General features: G+C 39.1%; 1 protein-coding gene across 2 annotated transcripts in view; it reads right to left on the bottom strand.

The window, feature by feature from the left end:
- Window positions 1–25,389, bottom strand: part of LOC126259575 (balbiani ring protein 3-like) — a 265,154-nt gene that overhangs the window by 20,607 nt on the left and 219,158 nt on the right. For both annotated transcript variants that reach the window (XM_049956482.1, XM_049956483.1), the window contains 5 exons: window positions 24,796–25,019; window positions 18,359–18,514; window positions 12,127–12,339; window positions 11,438–11,785; window positions 1,876–2,043 (listed from right to left, as the gene is read on the bottom strand). In XM_049956482.1, coding sequence (XP_049812439.1) covers window positions 1,876–2,043; window positions 11,438–11,785; window positions 12,127–12,339; window positions 18,359–18,514; window positions 24,796–25,019 — 1,109 coding nt within the window. The remainder of the gene's footprint in view (window positions 1–1,875; window positions 2,044–11,437; window positions 11,786–12,126; window positions 12,340–18,358; window positions 18,515–24,795; window positions 25,020–25,389) is intronic.

Here is a 25,389-nt window from a genome sequence, read left to right as displayed (position 1 = left end):
GTACACAAATAACTTTAAACTAAGCCCACTGATTAACCATCTAATCTGTTGAGCTAAAAATATTACCAATTCTCTTGAAGAACTTGAGTGATTAGTACACAAAAGGAGATTTCATTAAGCCAAAGTATAATCTCTGGTAAAAATTATTCATTTCCTAACTTTTCAAGGCTATAGTCACTAACAAATTCAAACATAGTGTTAACTTATGATAAATGTGGATAATATACACTCCTTTTGAAATGGGAAGCTAGATGAACACTATATGTTAGTTATAAAATGTGCTACAGTCACTAAATCACAAACACTGATTTACTGTGAAACACGTTTATGCAAACAGCAATGATAAGTGCCAAAAATTATGAAACTGTATGTTTATTCAGGCTCATATTTACTGAAATTTTGGGTGCATAATTCTTTGACATTAATAGTAAATCACAACTGTTGATTTGCTATGAAATGAATTAAACACAATCCTTATAACTTCCAAAAATTTTCAAAAATGTACTTTCATAAATGTGCCAAAATTATAAAAAACAAACCTGCTTCTCATGTAATTGTACAATTTGGGAACAATTTTTTTTTAAAATGAGAATAGGCCTAATGTTGTAAAAATTTTTGAAATAGCATAATTTTGAGTTTTGACCTATAATTGATGGTAATACTATGAGTTTATCATGGCACTTGCAGATGCTCGAAAAGTGCTTGAGGAAAGAATTATTAGTTCCAAAAGCCAGGACAATGAATGTACTTTTATATATACTACTAAGCAACTAAAACAATCACCCAGTTACAATTGCAGGGCGTCTAACAGCTTCCAGGGGCAATAAAGATATGATTTTCAGTATTTCTTGTAATTGCTGACTGAATTCAAAAATTTTAAAGCTGCCATAATCTACTCATTAAGAGGTATAATCATGTGTTAAAACTTTAACAAAGACAGACAAGTATTACAGTTGGAAACCGTGTATATGTCTTGAGGCAGCATTACTCATGGCGCACAAATTACCCAGGCTATATTCATCGTGTATATAAGAATGAGAGCACTTAGCAACTTTCAACAAACTTTAGAGATAATTTCAAACCCCTCTGAAACTTTTTCTCACTGACAGCTCCCATCAAATAATGAAAAGAAATAGTTTACCATTTACTACATTTTTGCTGTTCATGCCAAAAAGCTTCAGCATCATGCATGATGTTTTACTTTATTACTTATTTCCTATTAACACTATTCATAAAACATTTTGCGAACAGTATCCACGCATGGCACTGAACGTATCTGCAAAATTATATCAGTGTACAAAACATAGTTCAGGAGGAGACATGACATCACAAACATTGAAAAACTAGTGTTTCGTAAAATAGAGTGCATATTACTCATGCTATACTCATCCAGTGTTTCATAATGAGGGCATTTACCACTTCCACCCAACTTTAAAAAATTTCAAACCAGTTTTGGTTCAAGCCTTTTCATTAGCCTATGGGTGAATAATCTGAAATGTATCGAAACAACGTAAATTAGGGTTTGTGTCTTCAACCTTAAGATTTTAATTTGCCACAATGACTCATCAGAAAGTAATCAGACAGTAAAGTTGTTTTATATGTGTCAGTTTGTTTGGTTATTGGCTTGTGTCTATCAGCAATACTAAGATTTTGCCTCTTGGAGGTTAAGTACTGGCAATTAATTTTATTTCATAATTTTACAAATAGTTTATCATTAATGATTGTCAACAGTAGTTTTGGCATAAAAAGTAGTTTATAACAGCCATTCCTTTTTTTACTAATGTATTAATTCTCAACTTACTGTACAGCCTCATAAATCCCCTTCATGTTTAAATTAAGAAATGCAGAATGTGATGGAGCAACAAATGCAATTACCTGGGCAAACAGTATTACAAATTTCTTCAGATTCAAAACTGTTCTGATTTCCTCCACAGCCACCAAAGTTAAACATTTCACATTTATTCTTCTCGGCATTGAAGTACCATCTAGAATCATTAGTTGTATTGCAAAAACCTTCATCTTTGGGTTCAAAACACACATCTCCTGTAGGTGACAAAAAGCAAATGAGGTAAGATACTTTAATTGAACTACAATAAACACAATTCTTGACTGTTATAAAGCTTCTAGACTAATCAGAAAGATTAAAACTGTTAACTGAAGGTTACTGCAAAGTGAGAAGAAATTATCAGTTACAAAGTGTATCTACACATTACAATTAATTTACTCAAGAAGTGACTCATGCACGTTACAAATTTACAAGAGTTGATGTGTGTTAATGCAGGAGACGACACAGGGCCACAAGACTGGAGGCCAAAAGTAAATGGAATGGACCTTGTCACTGAAAGACCACATACAAAGTAAGGTAGTGCTGTTTTTGTCAAATTTGGCCTAAACACCCTGTCCAAAGGGTTAAGCCCAGAAAATTATGTAGAGATCCTGACTGTTGAGATCTGGTCATGCACAATTACAACAGTACACAAACCACCAAATGGTGAGTTCAAGTTCGTGGAACCCCACAATTTTCAATCACAGATAATAAATCTGATCACGGATGACTTCAGCTGCTGTAGCACATCTTGGGGTTACCACAAGACTGATACGAATGGAGAAGATCTTTAAAAATGGGCTGAAAAGATGGGGCTGATACTAATACATCATCCAAAGCTGCCATTCTCCTCCACCAATGGAAGATGGCATGGTCAGTCAAATCCAGATAACATCTTTGTTAGTGAACACGTTGCCCTGCAGGGCAAGGCTCTCAGCCTTGGTACTCCTTTCACCATGGAAGAACTGGAAGTAACCTTCAAATCTATGAAAAGGAACAAAGCTGCAGGCTTAGATGAGCTAAGACTAGAGCAAATTACAATGTTTGGGCCCATACCAAAGCAATAGATCTTAAACTTTATGAACTCCTGAATCTCAAAATTACAGATCCCCAACATCTGGTACAAGGCTACAGCTAGAACTTTCGAAGCCTGGAAAAGAACCAACAGGTCCTGAACCCTTCCGACCAGTTTCTCTTCTCTACCAACTGTATAAATTCTTGGAAAGGATTATCCTCAATCACATCTACAACATGCTGATCAAAACTTTATATATGAGTGGTCAGGTTTCCACCAAGGGAAGTGATGCTGTTGTCAGAACCTGACTCAATATATAAAAGAATGATACGAAAGAGGACAAATCACAGGAGTGGCATCTGTCAGCGGGAGATCTGTCAGCAATATATGACACCGTCTACCACAAGATGATGATCAGAAAGATATATTCAGTCACAAAAGACTACTGCTTAACCCATGTTATCTAGTGTTTGCTGCAAAACAGGAAGTTTTTTGATGACTATACATAAGAAGACAACCCAATGGAGGACCTTGAATGGACTCCCTCAGGGTAGTGTATTGGCACCCTTGCTGTAGAACAACCAACCAATCAACCTACGAACAAGACCATTCATTTATGCTGATGACAGCAACTGCAGCTGAAGGCAAAACCTTTGAAGAAGTGGAGATGAAACTGACAGCAGCCCTCAAAGATCTTGGCAAGTATAGTATAGTATTACGATGATAACTACCTTAAGCCAAACCCGGGAAAGATGCAAGTGTGTGTGCGCTTTTCATCTGAGAAACCGGGAAGCCAGGGAAAAGTTAATATTACCTGGAGAGACCAACAGATGTGCCACTATGCAATGATAGTGTGCGTACTTTTAAAATGCCCTGTGTGCGGCAGTGCTATGTTGTCTGCAGAAGGCTCCTCAGATGTGTATCACCGACAGAGCCCGCCAAGGGCACTAGTCTATTTAAGACTAGCTGAGCTACACTCACTCAGCCTCTGTTCTCTAAATGTATTGCTACAGCTCTCTGTGTACATAATTGGTTCCTTCTGAATGTTACTTAAATATGTGTTCAAGTTTGTAATGCTTCCATGGAATGAACTGGTGTTCAATCTATTAGTCATGTTGTGCTTACACATAACTGTTCTCCACCCAAATTTCTACTCTGATGGTCCTCCGTTTATTCTCACAATGGCTGATGGTATTCTGGAGGAAATTTTACATCAGTTGGTTGAACAGCAAGAATCATTCAGCACAATGTTGCACCACCAATTACAGGTGCTGGACAATCAAACTCACATACTTCAATCATTGGCTTTTATTTTGTCCAGTCGGTATGTTCTCTAGTCTGTGTCATCTGCTGTTTTGCCCTTACAGCCCCCATGGTTTATCAGCCTCCCTCTTCTACATATGATAAGCCCACTGAGGAATGGGATGCTTACAAGAAATGTCTACAAACAACACTGTCATGCTTTTGGAATTACTGACACTATTTTATGTCATGCCTTGTACCTTTTATGGGTGTCATCCAGAATGTATCAAGTCCCGTGTCAGCTCACCCATTTGCAGGATCCATTTTCTTTAATGTTTTACCAAATGTGTGAAGTCCTTTCAAAATAATACTGTAAGTGCAGCCATATTACTACATTCCAGGCTGAGTTTTACCACAGTAGGAAGCAACCACATCAATCCTAATGAGAAAGGGTGGCTGAACTCCGTGGGTTAAGTAGTCATAATTTTGTGTCCAATGTGCACAAAGAGCCATATGCTGATAAGATTGTGAGCAATGCTACCATTCATTTAGCTCCAGATCCTGAGCTGCAAGAGCACGCCATCCACTGCAAAAATCCATTCCTCTCCAAGGTTTTAGCTATTGCACAGTCGTCCGAGGTGTTTCGAGCTGTAGTTAACCAAGGTGGGTCATGGGGTAAGGTATCAGCAATCCAACCCTCTCCTCCACACCAAGCTTCACTTAGTTTGCAGGGGGGAAGAAATGATTGTGACAATCTGCACACAATCACAGCATCAAGGTGGCGGGCCTCACTCCCAGCAGCAGCCGCACCAACAAAGTAAACAGGCCAGTAAGCAGCAATGTAAGCATTCCGTGCTCCCATTCTGCCCTTATTGTTTCATTAACCATGAGTGCCCAGACTGCCCAAAGCGCTGGGCTACCTGTCATAACTGCAACAAAAAAGGTCACACTGCTTGTTTGTAATGCAAAAATTCAGCAAAACAATCCTGCTGCGGATATGGGCGTAAACATTGTATCAGCTATTTCTGTTGTGCCAAACAAGATTTTCATTGATGTTATGGTTTTTTGTAAAGTTTTGCACATCCAATTGGATGCACGAGCTGTGGTAACCTTGTTACACTTATAAACTTATATGGACTTGGACTCCCCTCCTCTTCTCCCTGTGTCACAAAAGTTAGTAAATTACAATAAACAGTTTATCCCTATTCTCAGCCAGTTCTCTGCCCCTGACCTACAAGTCAGTAGTCTGGTCACTTACATTTCTTGTTGCAGATAATACATGTACAGAGAGTCTTTTGGGATGCTTTTAAGTTGTTTGGTTTTTACATTTTCAGATGAAGTTAATTTGGTGTCTGAACAAGTGCCATATGCACAGTTAGATGCATTATGTTCTGAGTTTTTCTCTTTGTTCTCTCCTGGATTGGAATATGCTAACAATTTTGATGTGCACCTTACCACGGAACCTTCTGCTCAACATCATTTTTTCTGTGCCTGTCTGGTTCCAGTGGCACTCAGGGAACAAGTCAAAGATAAATTAGATCGCCTCACAGACACTGTGCTCAGACGAACTCTTTGCAGAGTTATCAGGTGGTAAATATTTCTCAAAAATAGACTTGTCGGATGCCTATTTGCAACTCCCTTTAGATACAGAGTCACAACATATGTTAGTTGTCGATACCTCTTTTGGACTGTACCGATACTTGCGGTTGCCTTTTGGAATCACCAGCGTTTCCACTATTTTTCAATGTTTTTTGGGAACAACTTACACCACTGACACTGAGTTGCGCCAAGTATTTGGATGACACTGTAGTTTCTGGTGCTTCCACTGAGGAACATTTACAAAATCTCCATACTCTTCTTTTCTGTTCTCCAAGCAGCCAGTTTGAAGCACAATTTAGAAAAATTGACAATTTTTTCAACCTTCGACTATTTATCTTCACTTTGAAGTTTCTGCAACGGTCTCAGACCCCTGCATCAACTCATTTCTGCTATTGTGTCACTTCCACACCCTACGTCACTCAAGGAACTACAGGTTTTTCTTGGCAAACTCTACTACTACCACAAATTTTTGCCTTGTGCAACCATTACATGCGTTGCTGCACAAAGGGACCCAGTCGCTGACTTGTGAAACAGTGTTTTCCACCCTGAAGATTGTGCAGTCTGTGCCCTGCTTAGAGACATACCAATGAGGTACCCACCTGGTTCCTGGGATGGACACTTCCCAGTAGGGGTTAGTGGTGGTACTGGCTCATAGATATCCCAATGGCTCCTTGCAGCCTATAGCTTATGCCTAAAAAATGCTGACTTCTACTCAAACTAGGTACTCTGAGATAGAAAAAGATACTTTAGCCATCTTATATGCTGTGAAGAAATTCCATGTTATTCTCTTGGTACCAAATTCCACTAGATCACTGATCACAAAACCATTGGTTTCCTTATTCATTCCTTATTCATCATTACCAGATAAAGTGGCACATCACATTCAATGTTTGGCTCTTTGCCTTTCGCGTTACAACTGCGAGATTCATTTCCATCCTACGGATCAACATGCAAATGCCGATGCTTTGTCCTGCCTGCCGACCGGTCCACATCCAGAATTTGATCAAGAAGAATTGCTCTGTTTCCACATTTATGTTGGTGCACAACAGATGGTTGATGGTTTTGCAGTAACTGGCACTGGATGGCAAAGGCTATAGCTTTGGGTCCCATTTTGTGGAAGGTCATGAAATTCGTACAACATGGTTAGCCAGATTCACCACCTTCTCCTGTGTCTGACCCCCTCTGTAATTACTACATCTTTCAAATCAATTCCCTGTTGTGAATGGTGTTCCGCTTTTAGACACAGACCATGCAGCCCCTCAGATAGTGATCTCATCACTGTTTTGTTTGGAGGTTCTCCATTTATTACAGGCACATCTTGGGGTGTATCACACACAAGCGCAATGCATGTCGACGTGTGTTTTGGCAAGGCTTGGATGGTGATGTTACACACAGTTTACGAAGCAACAAACAGCTCCACTGGCGTCGTCATCTCCTTGGGCAATGCCATCGCATGCATGGGATGGTATACATGTGGATTTCTTTGACCTTTCTCAGTGCATACTGGCTGTTGATCGTTGATGCATATTCTCATTTTCAGTATGTCATTCACTATGTTTCCACATCTGCAACTGCCACAATTGTATCCTTAACCAAAATTTTGTCACTGAAAGACTTGCCCACAATGTTAGTGTCCAATAATGGTCCACAATTTTCATCACAGGAGTTTGTGGTATTTTATGATGCCTGTGGTATCTGTTACATCCTTGCTCTGCTTTCCATCCACAACCTAATGGTGAGGTGGAATGTCTAGTGGAAATGTTCAAACTCATATGAAAAAGAATGTTGAAAAAGAATGTTGCCAACTCTTTGTCTGACATTGCCTTAGGTTGGTTTCTCTCCTCATACCATTTCACACCATTTGGAGAGAAGAGCCTGGAGGCTTGGACGTCGCCCTAAATGGATTCCAGCTGCTCTCGCCAGATGCCAGGGGCGACATCCCTGTGACATCGGCAAGGAGGATGCCCTCTGCTCAAGGCGCCATGACCAGCTTTGCCTTCGCATGGGCAGCTGGGTGCCCCCTGATGTCACACTATTGCTTCTGAGCCTGTCTACATCAGGCATCTCATCACCTGCTGCTGCCAGTTCTACTCCCATGTGAGTGAGGGCATCCATCCTTTGTAGCCGAACCAGCAGTTCCTCTATTGCTTCCGACACCATCATCAGGGGTTCCGTCACCCACCATCATCAGGGGTTCTGTCACCCATTCCTGAGCAACTGCTAATATCAGTATCATCAACACCACAAACACTGTCACAAGAGCCGATGCCTGGGGTTGACATGGAAACAGCCCCAGCGTCTCAAGTGTTGCCATCTGGTTTGACACGGGAAGGTAGGCACAGAATTTGTCCATGCCTGAAGCACTTCAGACTGTATGCTCCTGCTGCAGCATGCCATCTTACCAAGAGCCCAGCAAGGAAGTCTCAAGAATCCATAATCTCCCTAAGACAGGAGGAATGCAGTGGTGCATAGTGTGTGTGATAGTGTTAAGTTATCCACATACAGTGCCTCAAACTTTGTGTGTGTGTGTGTGTGTGTGTGTGTGTGTGTGTGTGAAAGAGAGAGAGAGAGAGAGAGAGAGAGAGAGAGAGAGAGAAATCAGCTTCAGGACCTGGCACAGGTCCCAGTCTATTTGAGGCTAGCTGAGCTACACTCAGCCTCTGTTCTCTGTGTGTATTGCTACAGGTCTATCAGGTCTATGTGTATGTAATTGGTTCCTACTAAATGTTACTTAAATACTGTGTTCAGTCTAGTGGTCATGTTGTACTTATACCTAATTACAACATGCTATAATACTCCAAAGTACCATAGTCTCAGTTCAAAGGTCACTGTGAAGATACAAAGCTGAAAGTATGTGACCAGAACAACATCATACATAAACTTACTAGCACCACCTGGGGCTCACAGAAAAACATGCTCTGTACATCCACCCCGGTATGATGTTTCTCTGCAGCAGAATATGTAGCATTGGCTTGCTGAAACTCCACACATGGAAAGACACTAAATCTACCGGGAACAGGACTCTCAACATCACCTGGTCAGCAGAAACCTGCCCGATCCTTTAACTACAGAAGACCTATAAGCAGCAAGTGATAAGCTCATCAGGCCAGATGAATTCTGGAGTTTATGGTCCATCTAATAGAAAATCTGCAGTGTCTTGTAGAATTTTGTTATTATTTTTATTATTTTGTATTGCTGTATTGTATTTTTATTTATTGTATTGTACTTTTATTGTTCCATGGACCTGCATCTAGGACATGTAAAATAATAAATAAAATAAATTATCATCACATGTTTTACATAAAAGTTATTTTACTGTTTGTATAATATTGAAATAACCTCAGGCAATTAAATACTCCTCTGCCTCCAGTCTCAAAATGATACATATGGCATCTCTATTGTCTATCAAGCATTACAATTTTACAATGACATGAAGTGATTTTTGCCATTTGTTTGGAGGATAAGGAACATTTTTAGACATGTATAACAGATACAGCTCATTAGAAACAAGTGGAAAGGCTTGACATCAGTTAAAATCATGAAAATAAATGGTCCAGTTCCATTAATGTGACCACCGCCGATGCTCAACATAATGTGCAATACCCACTCACAGATGGACGGTGGCAGCACTATAATCTGATTAAAATTACTTGATAGTTATCAGTTCGCACAATGAAGCTGGTTTCCTCCAATCAGAGCGCTCAACATCATGTCTGAACTGTTTGCTGTAGTCGAACTGCCGCAATAATTGGTTAGCTCATATCCAATCCCTAGTCTGGCATTCTTTCTCAATGTGTCTGGATCCTAAATCATGGGTCTGGCACTTTTATTTTGTATTGTATTTCACACACACACACACACACACACACACACACACACACACAAATGTAATGAAATACAGTTCATACACAGTACTAACCAAACACTACAGCATACTTCTGCACAGTACACAATTCAGCGTCACTTATACAGTTACCATAATCACAGAGATTGGCTTACATTGGGTAAGCTTCACATGACATTGAATTTAGCCGAATTTTTGAAGGCCTGAATACACCACTGTGACTGGGTCACCACTGTCTCAATACCGTCACCCTAAGTTATGGTGTTGTACAATGGATAGCATATAAGTATGATGTATAGAAGGTCGTAGGTTCAAATCTGGTTAAATCTATCGAATTTTTTTATTTATAAATCTAATTGAAAGAGTCTATTATTTTTATTCAATTAATTGATTTAATTGTTTTATTAATTCTCTGTCACATCATTTTCATCATCATACTGACTATTTTATTTGCTCTAATTTTCTTCCTATCATTCTATGCCAACATTTAAACCCAATCAAGAATTTGTGGAACCACCTCAATCAGGCTGTTCACACCAAGGATCCTCAACTGGGTAACCTAGCACAGCTGGACACAGCACTGAAGTCGGCATGTCTCCACATCTTTGTCCTTCTGGAGCTTCACTGACACTTTTCCTGAATGTATCTCACAGTCTGCACTGCAAAATATGGTTATTCCAGTTTTTGACAGGTGGTCACATTAATGTGACTGGACAGTGTCTGCAATTCAATAATCTTTAAGGGTCAAAAAAGTTTCATTACCCCAGTAGGAGCTGTCACAAATGGTGAGACATCGTAAAAACTGTAATCACCACAAAATTACAAAACTATTAACAAAATAACACAGAATATAGTTCCAGAGAACTTGGATGACCAGCGGCAAGTAGGTTTGCTACAATTTAGGAAATGTTAACTCAGTAAATGGTCATCTTTATTTAATGGATGATATAAAGACTAGAATCCATTTGCACTTGGAACCACAAGTCAAAGATCAAAACTTTAGAACAACAAAGGGCATGAAAACATTTGTATCATTAATAGAACAGACAAACCATGGTTGATAGTGGAAAATTTTTCTGTCTAAATATGAGAAAAAATTGCAAAAAACTTTTGTGTAAAATCTGGTGTACATTTACAGGAATATTAAACAGCATGAAAAAAAAAAAGAGTAAACTTCCTAGATATATATTTAAGGTTTGCCTGCAAGTATAGTGCTGCTGTTAGTAAAATGATCAGTTGATCCTTGGCAGACAATATGTCAACATTCATTATCTACAATACAAAGATCAAAACAATGGTAAAGTACCTTCAGAAACCACAAATAGCACTGCACAAAGCTGCATTATTATCCCAAACACCTGTTATCTGTTTCTGATCACTACAGACTGGAAGATTCACAACATATTGTAGAATAAGGAAATACATGGTGCTCAAATAAAGACTAAAGGCTGGAACAGAGGCTTAATATTAGTAAGATATAAACAAAAGAAGTTTACCAAGTGTAAACTAACAATACGGATTTGAAAAAGAAGAGGAAGAAGAGTAAAATAATCTTTAATTCATTAAAAGTTCACACTGGAAGCAGGATATGCACTTCAATATATTTTTATTTGCTTTCAATGGGCACAAACACACTTTTAACATAATGAAGATGGCTAGTTACATCTGAAATAGAGTTCAATCACTGATTCTCTCACAGCCATCATGTCCGCCATTCGTATTCTTATGTGCTTGGTTGTTCTTAACTTTTATACTAATGCACTTTTCTTATTTCTATAAAAGCATATTTTTCTTTTTAAGCTTGAGTGTATTTAAACATTTAACTATCTTTAAGTCTTCTCAGAGCTATGCACATACATAAATTTTTTGTCAAAATGAATTGCTAGTTTGTAGTGCTGTTGTTTTCACTTACTTGGTTTTGGACAGCAGACAGCATATTCTCCTAAAGGACTCAAATGACATTTGTGTGATGAAGGGCACTGCAAGCCATTTGGGCCACACTGCATCACATTAGATGTGTTTTTCAACAACAGAGGGTGTCCATAGAGACAGGGGTTCTCTTTGTGTGGCAAGCACATGGGTACCGGTGGACAAGGCCTGTCTATACAAGATACTTTAACAAGGCGACATGTCTCTCCATCACCATTGCACGAGATATCTTCACAGGGATTGCGACACTTGCAGGTCTGGCATCCTAAGTGATCCATATGGTGGCCATGCTCACAAGGTTCACATTCCAGTTCAGGACATTCAGCAGGAGCTGCACAAAATATGTATGAGTTTTTAAACAGATTATGTTTCGAGAACACATTAAATTATTTTAAACTGCCAGAGTACAGTGATAAAACATATTTCATAGTTTTTCTTCACTTGTGTTCTCATCTTGTCACTGGCTGGCAGAGAATTCACCTTTCTTTTGACAATCACAACCTTTAAGTAACTTAATATGCTAACAGCAGCCTAGTAGTACATTTATTATCATTTTTAGTTTATTATTGATTACCTCAGGTTAAATTTAATCAAGCAGCATCACAAAACAACTTTTATTTGTAAAAAAATATCAAACATATCAAAACCTTAAGTGTAACAAACTGTACCTACCACTGCAGGATGGCTGTACATCAGGTGGTGCTCTGGTACCAGGCAGCTCTTCACCTTTCTCATCAACACACCAACATTGTCTGCTCACAGGATGACACTGAATTTGTTCAAATGACCCATCCTCATCATTGCACTGGGGCACATACAACTGCCTTGCTGGAATGCCCTTCTCGTGTGCCTTATGCTGTACTATTGCCTTTTGATGTTGGCATGCTGAATATTCAAATTTAAAACAAAATTCCTCTATTAATTTTTCTTCAGGGGATCTATGATAGACTATAGTTAGAAGGCTAACTTAGCCACCAATTCAATGAGGAACCTGACAGGGATTCTATGAAGCCCTGAAGCTTTGTTCAATTTTAATGATTTAAGCTGTTCTCTACACTACTGACACTAATACTGATTTCACTCATCTTTTTAGTGGTACGAGGATTAAATTGTGGCAGAATTCCTGGGTTTTCCTTTGTAAAGGACCATTTGAAACCATAGTTAAGAATTTCAGCTTTTACTTTTCTACCCTCAGTTTCAGTTCCTGTCATATTCACTGGGGACTGGATACTAGCTTCGGTGCCTCTAACTGCCTTTACGTATGACCAGAATTTCTTTGGATTTTGTGGAATGTCATTTGACAATATTCTGCTACAGCAGTTACTGAAAGTTTCGAACATTGCCCTCTTGACAGCCAAATGGGTTTCATTTAGCATCTCTCTGTCTATAACCTTATGTTTCGCTTTACACTTATTACATAGCAGTCTCTGTTTCTTGAGCATTTTCTTTATAGGGACTGTATATCACAGAGGGTCCCTCCCATTATGAATTGTTCTACTGGGTACATTTCTATACAATGCATGGCCAACTATTCTTTTAAAAACTTGAGCCAGAATTCCTCTACATGCTCCTGCCCTGTGCTGAAAGTTTCAGTTCTTCATTGAGACATGATGTTACTGACCTTTTATCTTGTTTACTGAACATACATATCTTTCTGCTTGCATCATTTGCCACAGCTGCATCACGACCACTGATACCAGTTTTGATGTGGACATCCTCAAAGAGGTCAGGTCTATTTGTTGTCATTAGATCCAACACATTTTCATGATGAGTGGTGTTCCGAGTTATCTTTTCCAGTTAGTTTCCAGAGAAGAAGAATAATTTATAAAATATACATCTAAAAAGAAAGATGATGAGACTTACCAAACAAAAGCGCTGGCAGGTCGATAGACACACAAACAAACACAAATATACACACAAAATTCAAGCTTTCGCAACAAACTGTTGCCTCATCAGGAAAGAGGGAAGGAGAGGGAAAGACGAAAGGATGTGGGTTTTAAGGGAGAGGGTAAGGAGTCATTCCAATCCCGGGAGCGGAAAGACTTACCTTAGGGGGAAAAAAGGACAGGTATACACTCGCACACACACACATATCCATCCACACATACAGACACAAGCAGACATATTTAAATATGTCTGCTTGTGTCTGTATGTGTGGATGGATATGTGTGTGTGTGCGAGTGTATACCTGTCCTTTTTTCCCCCTAAGGTAAGTCTTTCCGCTCCCGGGATTGGAATGACTCCTTACCCTCTCCCTTAAAACCCACATCCTTTCGTCTTTCCCTCTCCTTCCCTCTTTCCTGATGAGGCAACAGTTTGTTGCGAAAGCTTGAATTTTGTGTGTATATTTGTGTTTGTTTGTGTGTCTATCGACCTGCCAGCGCTTTTGTTTGGTAAGTCTCATCATCTTTCTTTTTAGATATATTTTTTCCACGTGGAATGTTTCCCTCTGTTATATTCATATTATAAAATATACAGAGTGATTATGAAAGATATTTTACTGAGAGCTTTTTTTGTGCATTTGTATGAAACAAAATTGTTATTCCACTAAACATAGCAGAAAAATATCATGCTAGCAGCACAAATACCTGTTTGGCAAGGCATGGTGCGGTTGGTTTGTGGGGGTTGAACAGACCAGATCATAAAGGCTATCGGTGCCTTTTTCCATGACCATGAAACACCCACAAGGGGGAAAAAAAACAAGCAACGGAGATGACAAGGGATGACACAGAACAAGAAAGACAGACAAAGAAGAGAACAGAGGAATTAAAAGCACACAGAGTGTTACAGTGGCTGGCCGACCATGGGGGAAAAAAAAGCCAACCACCAAGAGACAGACTAAAGACCTCAATCTAAAACTGTAGACCAAAGGCCAGACTCAACACAAAAAAGAAACAAATCCTCAGATCAAGCGATAAAAGCCCCTCGCTCAAATAAAACTCAAAACTAAGCCTGCCATTGCAGTGTCATCGCACTGCATGGTGTCTGTACAGTTTCATGAAGCAGGCCACTGCAAGCTACATGAATGACACACACACACACACACACACACACACACACACACACACACACACACACACAGAGCCAGCTTTGTACCTACAATGTAGGAGCACAGGTGTGTGTGTGTGTGTGTGTGTGTGTGTGTGTGTGTGTGTGTGTGTGTGTGTGTGTGTGTGTGTGTGTGTGTGTGGTGGGGGGGGGGGGGATACTTCTGCTATTCAGTGAGTGATCTCCTCTACTCCTAAATTATTAACTATATTTTAAAGAATGTTCAGTATTGATCTTGCTTGGATATAGCAAAAATGAGTAGTAAGATAATGAATATTATGCATGTGAGTTTGTGGTTCCAATAAAAAATAACTGATATTTCCACATTTAGCAAATAGTTAGCATAATTTCAAGAGCATGTTGGCAATATTTTGGATTCTGGGATTTACAGCAACTGATGAATCTGAATATCAAAACAAAGTGAACAAAAAGAAATACTTAAAAATTCCATATAAAATTTACTATATTTGATAGAGGAACATCAGAAAAAGTGCTCTGTTACTGGATCACAGACCAAAATTAATAAACAAAGGTTAATATCCATTGTACAAATAAACCAAATATCCTAAAGAAAAATAATGGTAGTTTTACAGCACTGTAAAGGTAGCTCTCGGCTGCATCATAAGGCAAGCATATGGTGATTATAGACTTTTAACTAAAAATGCTTAATAATTTTAGAATTCCAGATTGGGGGATAAGAGTATTCCCAAGAAACAGAGAGTATTGATTTATTTTTTATAATGTTTACCAACAACAACTTACTGCATCACTCTGACAGAATGCACACCAATGTAACTGCACTGCTGCAGATACTTCGTGCACTTCTGGTCATCAGTTTCTTTTATTTTATTATGAAAGTTATCAGGACTGCATAATATTGTACAAATAGCAACAGCAACAAGAATGTATGTAACTTAAATAATGTACCACAGTATTGATACATAACAATGCAAGGGTGACTGGGATTACAGAACTGTACATGATCTGTGACACTGAGAATTCACCATGATGTGAAGGCCACATACCAGGGCTTCTAAATGTCAGGGCACGCAGTCAATGAAGGCCTGGGTATGGCCCCCTTGCTCAGCAGTTTGTATGAAAGTTCACTAGACAACAGTAGTTATTGAATTACCATGACGAAAATGTTTTTGACCAACCATACCATAGACATATTTAAAGTCAGACCAATGGCAGGTAAACAACAGTACTCTCTGTTCTTCGAAAAAGGCCTGTTCAGTTTCCACCATACACGACCAGGCGCTATCCAGCTGAAACATGTCATGTGGAGTTACCTGCAGGAGGTGCAGTGTAGTGGGGCTCTAAACCACCTCTAATGAAGCAGTTGATGCTCAAAGTGCCTTCAACATATGCATCCAGATCACACATTGTACCCAGTTGTAGCCCACACTCTAACAAATGACATCTGTCACTCATGCTACTCATTGATGCAGACAGCCAGATAGGCAACACAGTATTGTTTCACATATTTATGGTATAAATGTAAATGCTATATGGCACTGTTAACCAGGAAATTGCCAGGGGGTTTTCAGTCACCTATGTAATCGCAGTAGGACAGTTTCAAGCAGAAGACATTCAAGGACATTACATTTCCCCACTCAGGTATACCAGCAACAGCATTCATGAGTGCAATTCCAGTGTGAGACATTTTGTTGTTTCTGGACAACAGAGGCTCCCACAATATATGGTAATGAATCTTTGACACAACTGTGTCTGCACCTGTGGCAGTGTTTTAGTGATATACTGTCTTACAGCCATAAGGACAACAATTCAGTCACACTGTGCTTTGGCCACAATGCATGATCCAGTACCTAACTCTCTTCTACCCTCTGGTTTTCCACATGCAACAAAATTGTTGCTAAACACGGACAAACTTTTAGTGTATAACAAAGCCATCTTCTGGAGCCCTTGTATTCTGCACTATTCAAACTTACTAACATGCTGATATTGACAAGCCATACTGGCATTTATATTCATATTTCCACTTAGTCTGATAGCTTGTCACTGACTCTTGGCATAACAGTGGCTTTTGTGATCACAAAAGAGAGGGCACTGTCCTGCCTATATAAAAGCCAGCTTTCTTCAATCTTTATCACTTATTGTTGGTACACTGTTCCATAATCCCACTGCCCAAGTTTGGATTCATTCAGGCCATTCTTTCTGGGAGCTGGATTTTTAACAAACAATAGTGTCAACAGAATGAAACTACATTATTTTATATATATGAATATAATAGAGGGAAACATTCCACACAGGAAAAATATATCTAAAAACAAAGATGATGTGACTTACCATACGAAAGCACTGGCAGGTCGATAGATACACAAACAAACACATACATACACACAAAATTCAAGCTTTCGCAAACAATGGTTGCTTCGTCAGGAAAGAGGGAAGGAGAGGGAAAGATGAAAGGATGTGGGTTTTAAGGGAGAGGGTAAGGAGTCATTCCAATCCCGGGAGCGGAAAGACTTACCTTAGGGGGAAAAAAGGACAGGTATACACTCGCGCACACACACACATATCCATCCGCACATACACAGACACAAGCAGACATTTGTAAAGGCCTAGTCGAGGCGGAAGTACAGAGGCAAAGATGTTGTTGAAAGACAGGTGAGGTATGAGCGGCGGCAACTTGAAATTGGCGGAGGTTGAGGCCTGGCGGATAACGAGAAGAGAGGATATACCGAAGGGCAAGTTCCCATCTCCGGAGTTCTGACAGGTTGGTGTTAGTGGGAAGTATCCAGATAACCTGGACGGTGTAACATTTTATACATAATCACACAGTGGAAAGTCCAGGATGGATTAACAATAACATGGAAAGGATAGATTGCTACTCACCACATAGAAAAGGTATTGAGTTGCAGATGAACACAATGAAAGAAATACTGCAAATATTTAAGCTTTTGGACAAAGTCCTTCCTCATATGTAGAACTCTCTCTCTCTCTCTCTCTCTCTCTCTCTCTCTCTCTCTCACACACACACACACACACACACACACACACACACACACACACACACACACACACACAAAAGCAGCCCTGTGTGTGTTGCTGCAGTGTGAATCTGTGAGATTTCTACTTCTGAGGGAGTACACTGCCTGAAAGCTTGAATTATTTGTAGTACTTCTTTCATTGTGCTTGTCTACGACACAATGCCTCCTCTACACAGGACTAGCAATCTTTCTATTCAATATTGTTACCTTATATCTAAAACTCCTATTTTCTTTTATATTTTATCAGATTCTAATGCTTCCATATTCATTTGGTATTTCTCAGTCTAATATGTAAACACAACTGTAATTGTGTGATTAGAAAAGCAGCAGCCCTCCTTTGCCTTTCTCGGTAGCAAGTGTTTCCTCCCACCCCACCTTCCCCACATGCACAATATGTACAGTGAATAGTTCTAGGGGAATGAACAATACCAGTACTAAGATGACAAATTAAAGCTGATTCCCCATCTGAAACTCATTCTCAACTTGTCATAAATGTTCAATAATATTATTAAACAATGGAAACTTCAGATAGGAATATCAACACTGTAGTAAAAGACAGATTGCTATTTATCATAAAAAAAGACGCATTAAGTTGCAGACAGGCACAATTAAAGCCTTTGTAAGTATCTTTTAATTGTACCCGTCTGCAACTTAACATATCTTCTTTACAGTAAGTAGTAATCTACCTTTTCCAACATTGTCAATAGTACTACAATTAAAGACAATGTAATGCAGAGAGACAGGTTCATCATTCCTAATGTGCCAGTACACTTTTTCACACTGAAATCTACAGAACATGATGTTCTTTCACAAAAGGAAGTATATGGTAAGTTGTACTATACCTGTAAGAAGAACAGGCTCAATACACTGTGTTCCACAGCCATTAGAACAGCATTTTGATGAGGAATTGCAGTCATTGTCTGACTTACATTCATAGTCACAAGATCCAGAATTCATTGGTATTAGATATGGACACTGGCCAGGTTTCTTGGGCAGACCTATAATGAGAGACAAGTTTTTATAAAGGCGCATATTTACAATAACATGAACTCCTAAATATATGTGTATGTCACTTTGTGTAATGTAATTACAAATATATGAATGCATGGTGTCTGTTCTTTAGGACATGTCCGAAAGAACAGACACCACACATTCGTATAACTGATAACTTAGATGGGCAATGGATCCACCTTCTCAGTGTGGATGCACAAATACGTCCGACTTCTTGTGAGAATCTCTGGGTAGCAAACAGGAGTAAATGGACAGGGACTGTAGACAGTTGGCTCTGAGTGGGAATGTGGATCAGCCGTGAGATGTACTGAGATAGTTCATGCAATTGTGATAACACTATGTCCCAGATGGCGCAGTGGGTACCACACCTGCCTAATAAGCAGGAGACCCCGGGTTCGAATCCCGGTCTCGTACAAATTTTCGTTCATTGCCGCTGATTCTGCTTAATGTCCTGCTGCAGCTGACAGCAGTGAACTCTCTTCAATTTACATGTAAATTACAAGTGTTAGTTATGATGAGGACATTTTTGTTTCAGTCTACATGTATGGCTCTTTACTTTAGGGCCAATTATACAATGCTGTTGACCTTTGATTAGCACAAAAAATGAACTCTGAAACCTGTGATATATTACAATTAATCTCAGATTATTTTGATGTAAACTAGGATCAAGTCTGAATAGCAAAATTTTGCATATCCAGTCATGTTCAAATGTAGTCATCAGCTCATAATGTAGTGACACAACAAAAGCTCATAATGTAGTGACACAACAAAAGAACACATTTTGTTTTGTGTAAATACAGGTAGAAAATAATATGCCTACAAAGTATTTTGTGACAGAGTCCTTGGATAGAAAGTTCTTGATTAACTTGCAATGTCAAATTCAGATAAAAATCTCAAGCTTTTGATCAGTACCTCCACCATCTTTGTGAGGATTTAAGTGTGACATAGTCATTAAAACTTAGGATTTTATTCAAGTTTGACATGCCAAGTCAAGAGAGAACTTTTTATTCAAGTTAAAAAGAAGTAAATAATAAAGTAGTTGTTGGTAAAATTCCCATACAAGTCAATGAGCAAATTTGTGTTTATTAGGTAATTTCTAACTGTAGTTGTGTCTCACTGTTTATGTACTGGAATTTGATATGTAAGGACTGGAATTTGATTGCATGCTGGGTCTAATATTTATTTTTTCTCTTTCTTTGACGCTTCTTTCATGTTGGCAATGTCTGTTACAGTGAAAAATGCTGAGTAGCATTGTGGTTTGAGGCCACATTAAACTTATATTAAGTCTGTTCAAAGATTTGAGAAAGGCAAGGGTGTACCAACTCCAAGAGGACTATCCCTAGTAAATGACTGTGGTTGTCAAAACCATCAGGTTGGTAACAGCTCCACCTAAGCAGCCAATAGTTCTCTAGCACTGAATAACAATGGCTCTAAAACCGGTGATCTACTAAAACTTTCATTGACATAGGAAGTTGCCTAAACCTATGGTCAATGATCTGTGATATGTATTTTTTCATTATGCTCAGTAAGCTTCTGAAACCCAGACATGGCACCACTGTCATTTCGTTTCTGTTCGCACTAAAATCGGCAGTGCCAACTAGGTGCCTGTGAAGTGTCAGCTGCTGAATAACATTTTCTCTACAGTGTAGTTTATAAAGATAATTTTGACAGCTCTATGTATGGAAATCACACTGCTTGAACATACCACATGCTGTTATCATAGGTTTCTGGGTGATGTGGGAGCACCATTTTGTGTTGAACAGCGCTGTTGTTGTTGTGATATTCAGTCCAGAACCTGGTTTGATGCAGCTCTCCATGCTACTCTATCCTGTGCAAGCTTCTTCATCTCCCAGTACCTACTATAACCTACTTCATTCTGAATCTGCTTAGTGTATTCACCTCTTGGTCTCCCTCTACGATTTTTACCCTCCACACAGCCCTGCAATATTAAACTGGTGATTCCTTAATGCCTCAGAACATGTCCTACCAACTGATACTTCCTTCTAGTCAAGTTGTGAAACAAATTTCCCTTCTCCTCAATTCTATTCAATACCTCCTCATTAGTTATGTGATCTACTCATCTAATCTTCAGCATTCTTCTGTAGCACCACGTTTCGAAAGCTTGTATTCTCTTCTTGTCTAAACTATTTATCACCCACGTCTCACTTCCTTAGATGGCTACACAACATACAAATACTTTCAAAAACGACTTCCTGACACTTAAATCTATACTTGATGTTAACAAATTTCTCTTATTCAGAAATGCTTTCCTTTCCATTGCCAGTCTACATTTTATATCCTCTCTACTTCGACCATCATCAGTTACTTTGCTCTCCAAATAGCAAAACTCCTTTACTACTTTAAGTGTCTCATTTCTTCCTAATCTGATTCCCTCAGCATCACCCAATTTAATTCGACTACATTCCATTATCCTCGTTTTGCTTTTGTTGATGTTCATCTTATATCCTCGTTCCCATTCAGCTGCTCTTCCAAGGCCTTTGCTGTCTCTGACAGAATTATTATGTCATCGGCGAACCTCACAGTTTTCATTTTTTCTCTATGGATTTTAATTCCTACTCTGAATTTTTCTTTTGTTTCCTTCACTGCTTGCTCAATATACTGATTGAATAACACTGGGGATAAGCTACAACCCTGTCTCACTCCCTTCCTAACCACTGCTTCCATTTCATGCCCCCTCGACTCTTAACAGCCATCTGGTTTCTGTATAAATTGTTAATAGCCTTTCGCTCCCTGTATTTTACCCCTGCCACCTTCAGAATTTGAAAAGAGAGTATTCCAGTCAACATCTTCAAAAGCCTTCTCTAAGCCTACAAATGCTGGAAACGTAGGTTTACCTTTCCTTAATCTATATTCTAAGATAAGTCATAGGGTCAGTATTGCCTCACGTGTTCCAACATTTCTATGGAATCCAAACTGATCTTCCCCGAGGTCGGCTTCTACCAGTTTATCATTCATCTGTAATGAATTTGTGTTAGTATTTTGCAGCTGTGACTTATTAAACTGACAGTTCAGTAATTTTCACATCTGTCAACACCTGCTTTCTTTGGGATTGGAATTATTATATTCTTATTGCAGTCTGACGGTATTTCACCTGTCTCATACACCTTGCTCACCAGATGGTAGAGTTTTGTCAGGACTGGCTCTCCCAAGGCTATCAGTAGTTCTAATGGAATGTTGTCTACTACTGGGGCCTTGTTTCGACTTAGGTCTTTCAGTGCTCTGTCAGACTCTTCATGCAGTATCATATATCCCATTTCATCTTCATCTGCATCCTCTTCAAATGGTTCAAATGGCTCTGAGCACTATGGGACTCAACATCTTAGGTCATAAGTCCCCTAGAACTTAGAACTACTTAAACCTAACTAACCTAAGGACATCACACACACCCATGCCCGAGGCAGGATTCGAACCTGCATCCTCTTCCATTTCCATAATATTGTCCTCAGGTACATTGCCCTTGTATAGACCCTCTATATACTTCTTCCACCTTTCTGCTTTCCCTTCTTTGCTTAGAACTTGGTTTCCATCTGAGCTCTTGATATTCATGCAAGTAGTTCTCTTTCTCCAAAGGTCTCTTTAATTTTACTCTAGGCAGCATCTATCTTACCCCTAGTGATATATGCCTCTACATCCTTACATATGTCCTCTAGCCATCCCTGCTTAGCCATTTTGCACTTCCAGTCAATCTCTTTCCTTTTAGCCTGCTTCATTTACTGCGTTTTCGTATTTTCTCCTTCCATCAATTAAATTCAATACATCTTCTGTTATCCAAGGATTTCTACTAGCCCACGTCATTTTACCTACTTGAACCTCTGCTGCCTTCACTATTTCATCTCTCAAAGCTACCCATTCTTCTACTGTATTTCTTTCCCCCATTCTTGTCAATCGTTCCCTAATGCTTTCCCTGAAACACTCTACAACCCCTGGTTCTGTCAGTATATCCAGGCACCATCTCCTTCAATTCCCACCTTTTTGCAGTTTCTTCAGTTTTAATCTACAGTTCACAACCATTATATTGTGGTCAGAGTTCATATCTGCCCCTGGAAATGTCTTAAAGTTTAAAATCTGGTTCCTAAATCTGTGTCTTACCATTATATAATCTATCTGAGACCTTACAGTATCTCCGGGGTTCTTCCATGTATACAACCTTCTTTTATGATTCTTGAACCAAGTGTTAGCTATGATTAAGTTACGCTCTGTGCAAAATTCTACCAGGCAGTTTCCTCTTTCATTCCTTACCCCCATTACATATTCACCTACTACGATTCCTTCTCTTTCTTTTCCTACTATCGAATTCCAGTCACCCATGACTATTAAATTTCGCCTCCCTTCACTACCTGAATAAGTTCTATATCTCATCATACATTTCATCAATCTCTTCATCATCTGCGGAGCTAGCTGGCATATAAACTTGTACTACTGTAGTGGGGGTGGCCTTCCTATCTATCTTGGCCACAATAATGCGTTCACTAAGTTGTTTGTAGTAGCTTACCTGCATTCCTATTTTTATTATTCATTATTAAACCTACTCCTGCATTACCCCTATTTGGTTTTGTATTTACAACCCTGTATTCGCCTGACCAGAAGTCTTATTCATCCTGCCACTGAACTTCACTAATTCCCACTATATCTAACTTTAACCTATCCATTTCCCTTTTTAAATTTTCTAACCTACCTGTCCGATTAAGGAATCTGACATTCCATGCTCTAATCTGTAGAACGCCAGTTTTATTTCTCTTGATAACTACATCCTCCTGAGTAGTCCCCACCCAGAGATCCGAATGGGGGACTATTTTACCTCCAGAATATTTTACCCAAGAGGACACCATCATCATTTAACCATATAGCAAAGGTGCATGCCCTTGGGAAAAATTACGGCTGTAGTTTCCCCTTGCTTTCAGCCGTTCACAGCAGCAGGACAGCAGGCCATTTTGGTTAGTGTTACAAGGCCAGATCAGTCAATCATCCAGACTGTTGCCCCTACAACTACTGAAAAGGCTGCTGCCCCTCCTCAGGAACCACACATTTCTCTGGCCTCTCAATAGATACCCCGCCGTTGTGGTTGCACCTACGGCACGGCCATCTGTATCGCTGAGGCACGTGAGCCTCTGCACCAACGGCAAGGTCCATAGTCCATGGGGGGAGGGAGCGCTATTTATTTAGAAATATTTTCTTTCTTTTCATTTACTTAATGGCTATCTGACAACTTCAATGTTTTATGGTCATGGAGAAATTTCCTGAAGACTTTTGATAAGTTTAATCCACTTATTTTCCTCCATCTTTATTACACAAAACCTTCACCTGCAGTGGAAGCACAATAACTGTGCTGATAGCTGATTCAGCAGTGCTGCCAAGTGAGTGTTATACTGATTCAGATCATCACTGAACCTCATTATGTTGATCCAAGTTTAATATTACATAACATAGTGCATTTGTAAAGTGCATTCATTTTCTGAACTAAGATCAAAATCGATCTCCAGTCAGTGAATTTACACACTTAGCCTTTTCAGTGTTTTAGTGAATGAATTCCATAATGGTGTTTAGATATGAATGCAAGCTTTAGTAGGCAGGGAGATTCAGCTGCCCCTATTTATAGGTTTCATGCAACCCACAATGCCTTCAAAGATCACTTGCAAGATTTTCATATTATCTCAATCGCTACGTGCAAACTATTTGTTTAACAGAAAAAATTTAAAGGGCCTATTTGAAGAAAATTAAATGTAGTTAAATTTTGTTGTGGGTTAAGTTTTTGCTAGAGGCCGTGGTTTTCGAATTAACCAAGAAAAACGTACAAAGTTACCTTCTAACAAATTTAACTTGAATAGATCTAAAACTGTGGCCTCCAGCAAAAACATATTGCAGAACAAAATTTAACTACATTAAATTTCCTACGGGAAGGTTGTGTTGTTCTTTTCTGTATTACAAGTAGTTTGCGCTTAGTAAGCGAAAGAATATGAAAATCTAGCATGTGGTTTTTGAAGTCATTGTGTGTTGCATAATACCTGTCAGAAGGGACAACTGGGTCACCCCGTGTTTTAGCACTGCAGTAGGTGGATAGATTCACATGAAGTTTAAATAAGGCTGAAAATTGATATTATAGTTTCATAACATTTAATATATCACCAACAGAAGATGCATTTAATGGTAGTGAACTAATATATACACAGAAATAGACATGAAGGTGTTAAATACTTATGTTAAAGGTAGAAATAAAGCACTCAAGTTAAAATTTATGTCTTTCACTCACATGCAGGTACAGAGGGGCAGAATTCATCATCACAGTTTACTTCCACCATCTGACATTCTTCCTCTAAAGAACACTGGATAGAATCACAAGGATTCCTACATTCACAACGTGGACACCTGGTTTCTGGATCCATTTCAAAGCCATAGTCACAACCCAGCCTACATGTAAGGCCCAGGCATGATATTTCTTCACGAAATGCTGCACAGTTTGTTGAGCCATTGTTCCTTCAGTGACAAAACAACAAAAAATGTATGCTTTTGGAAATGTAGGATGCAGTGTACACGATTACGATACTGATACTGCAGTGACTGTGTTGTTCAGAATTACACTGCAATATGCCTATGGACATGCATGCATGTCTGAAGGAACAGGTACTGCGGGGACTACAGCCATTATGAAATATGTCAAATGTATTCGTAGTTGCAAATGTGGATGACCATCAGTTACTGCTATGCTTGGAACATTGCACTGTAATTCTGAACAATGCAGGCACTGCAAAATGATATTTATTCAATGATACCATGCAAGTGACTTTCAATTAAAATGTCTCCCCTGTACGGGAATACACATAATCAATGTATGAGCATAGGTTGT

The sequence above is a fragment of the Schistocerca nitens genome, chromosome 5, assembly GCF_023898315.1.
Source record: "Schistocerca nitens isolate TAMUIC-IGC-003100 chromosome 5, iqSchNite1.1, whole genome shotgun sequence".
NCBI classification, from domain to species: Eukaryota; Metazoa; Arthropoda; class Insecta; order Orthoptera; family Acrididae; genus Schistocerca; species Schistocerca nitens.
This window is presented reverse-complemented; position numbering and strand designations above follow the sequence as displayed.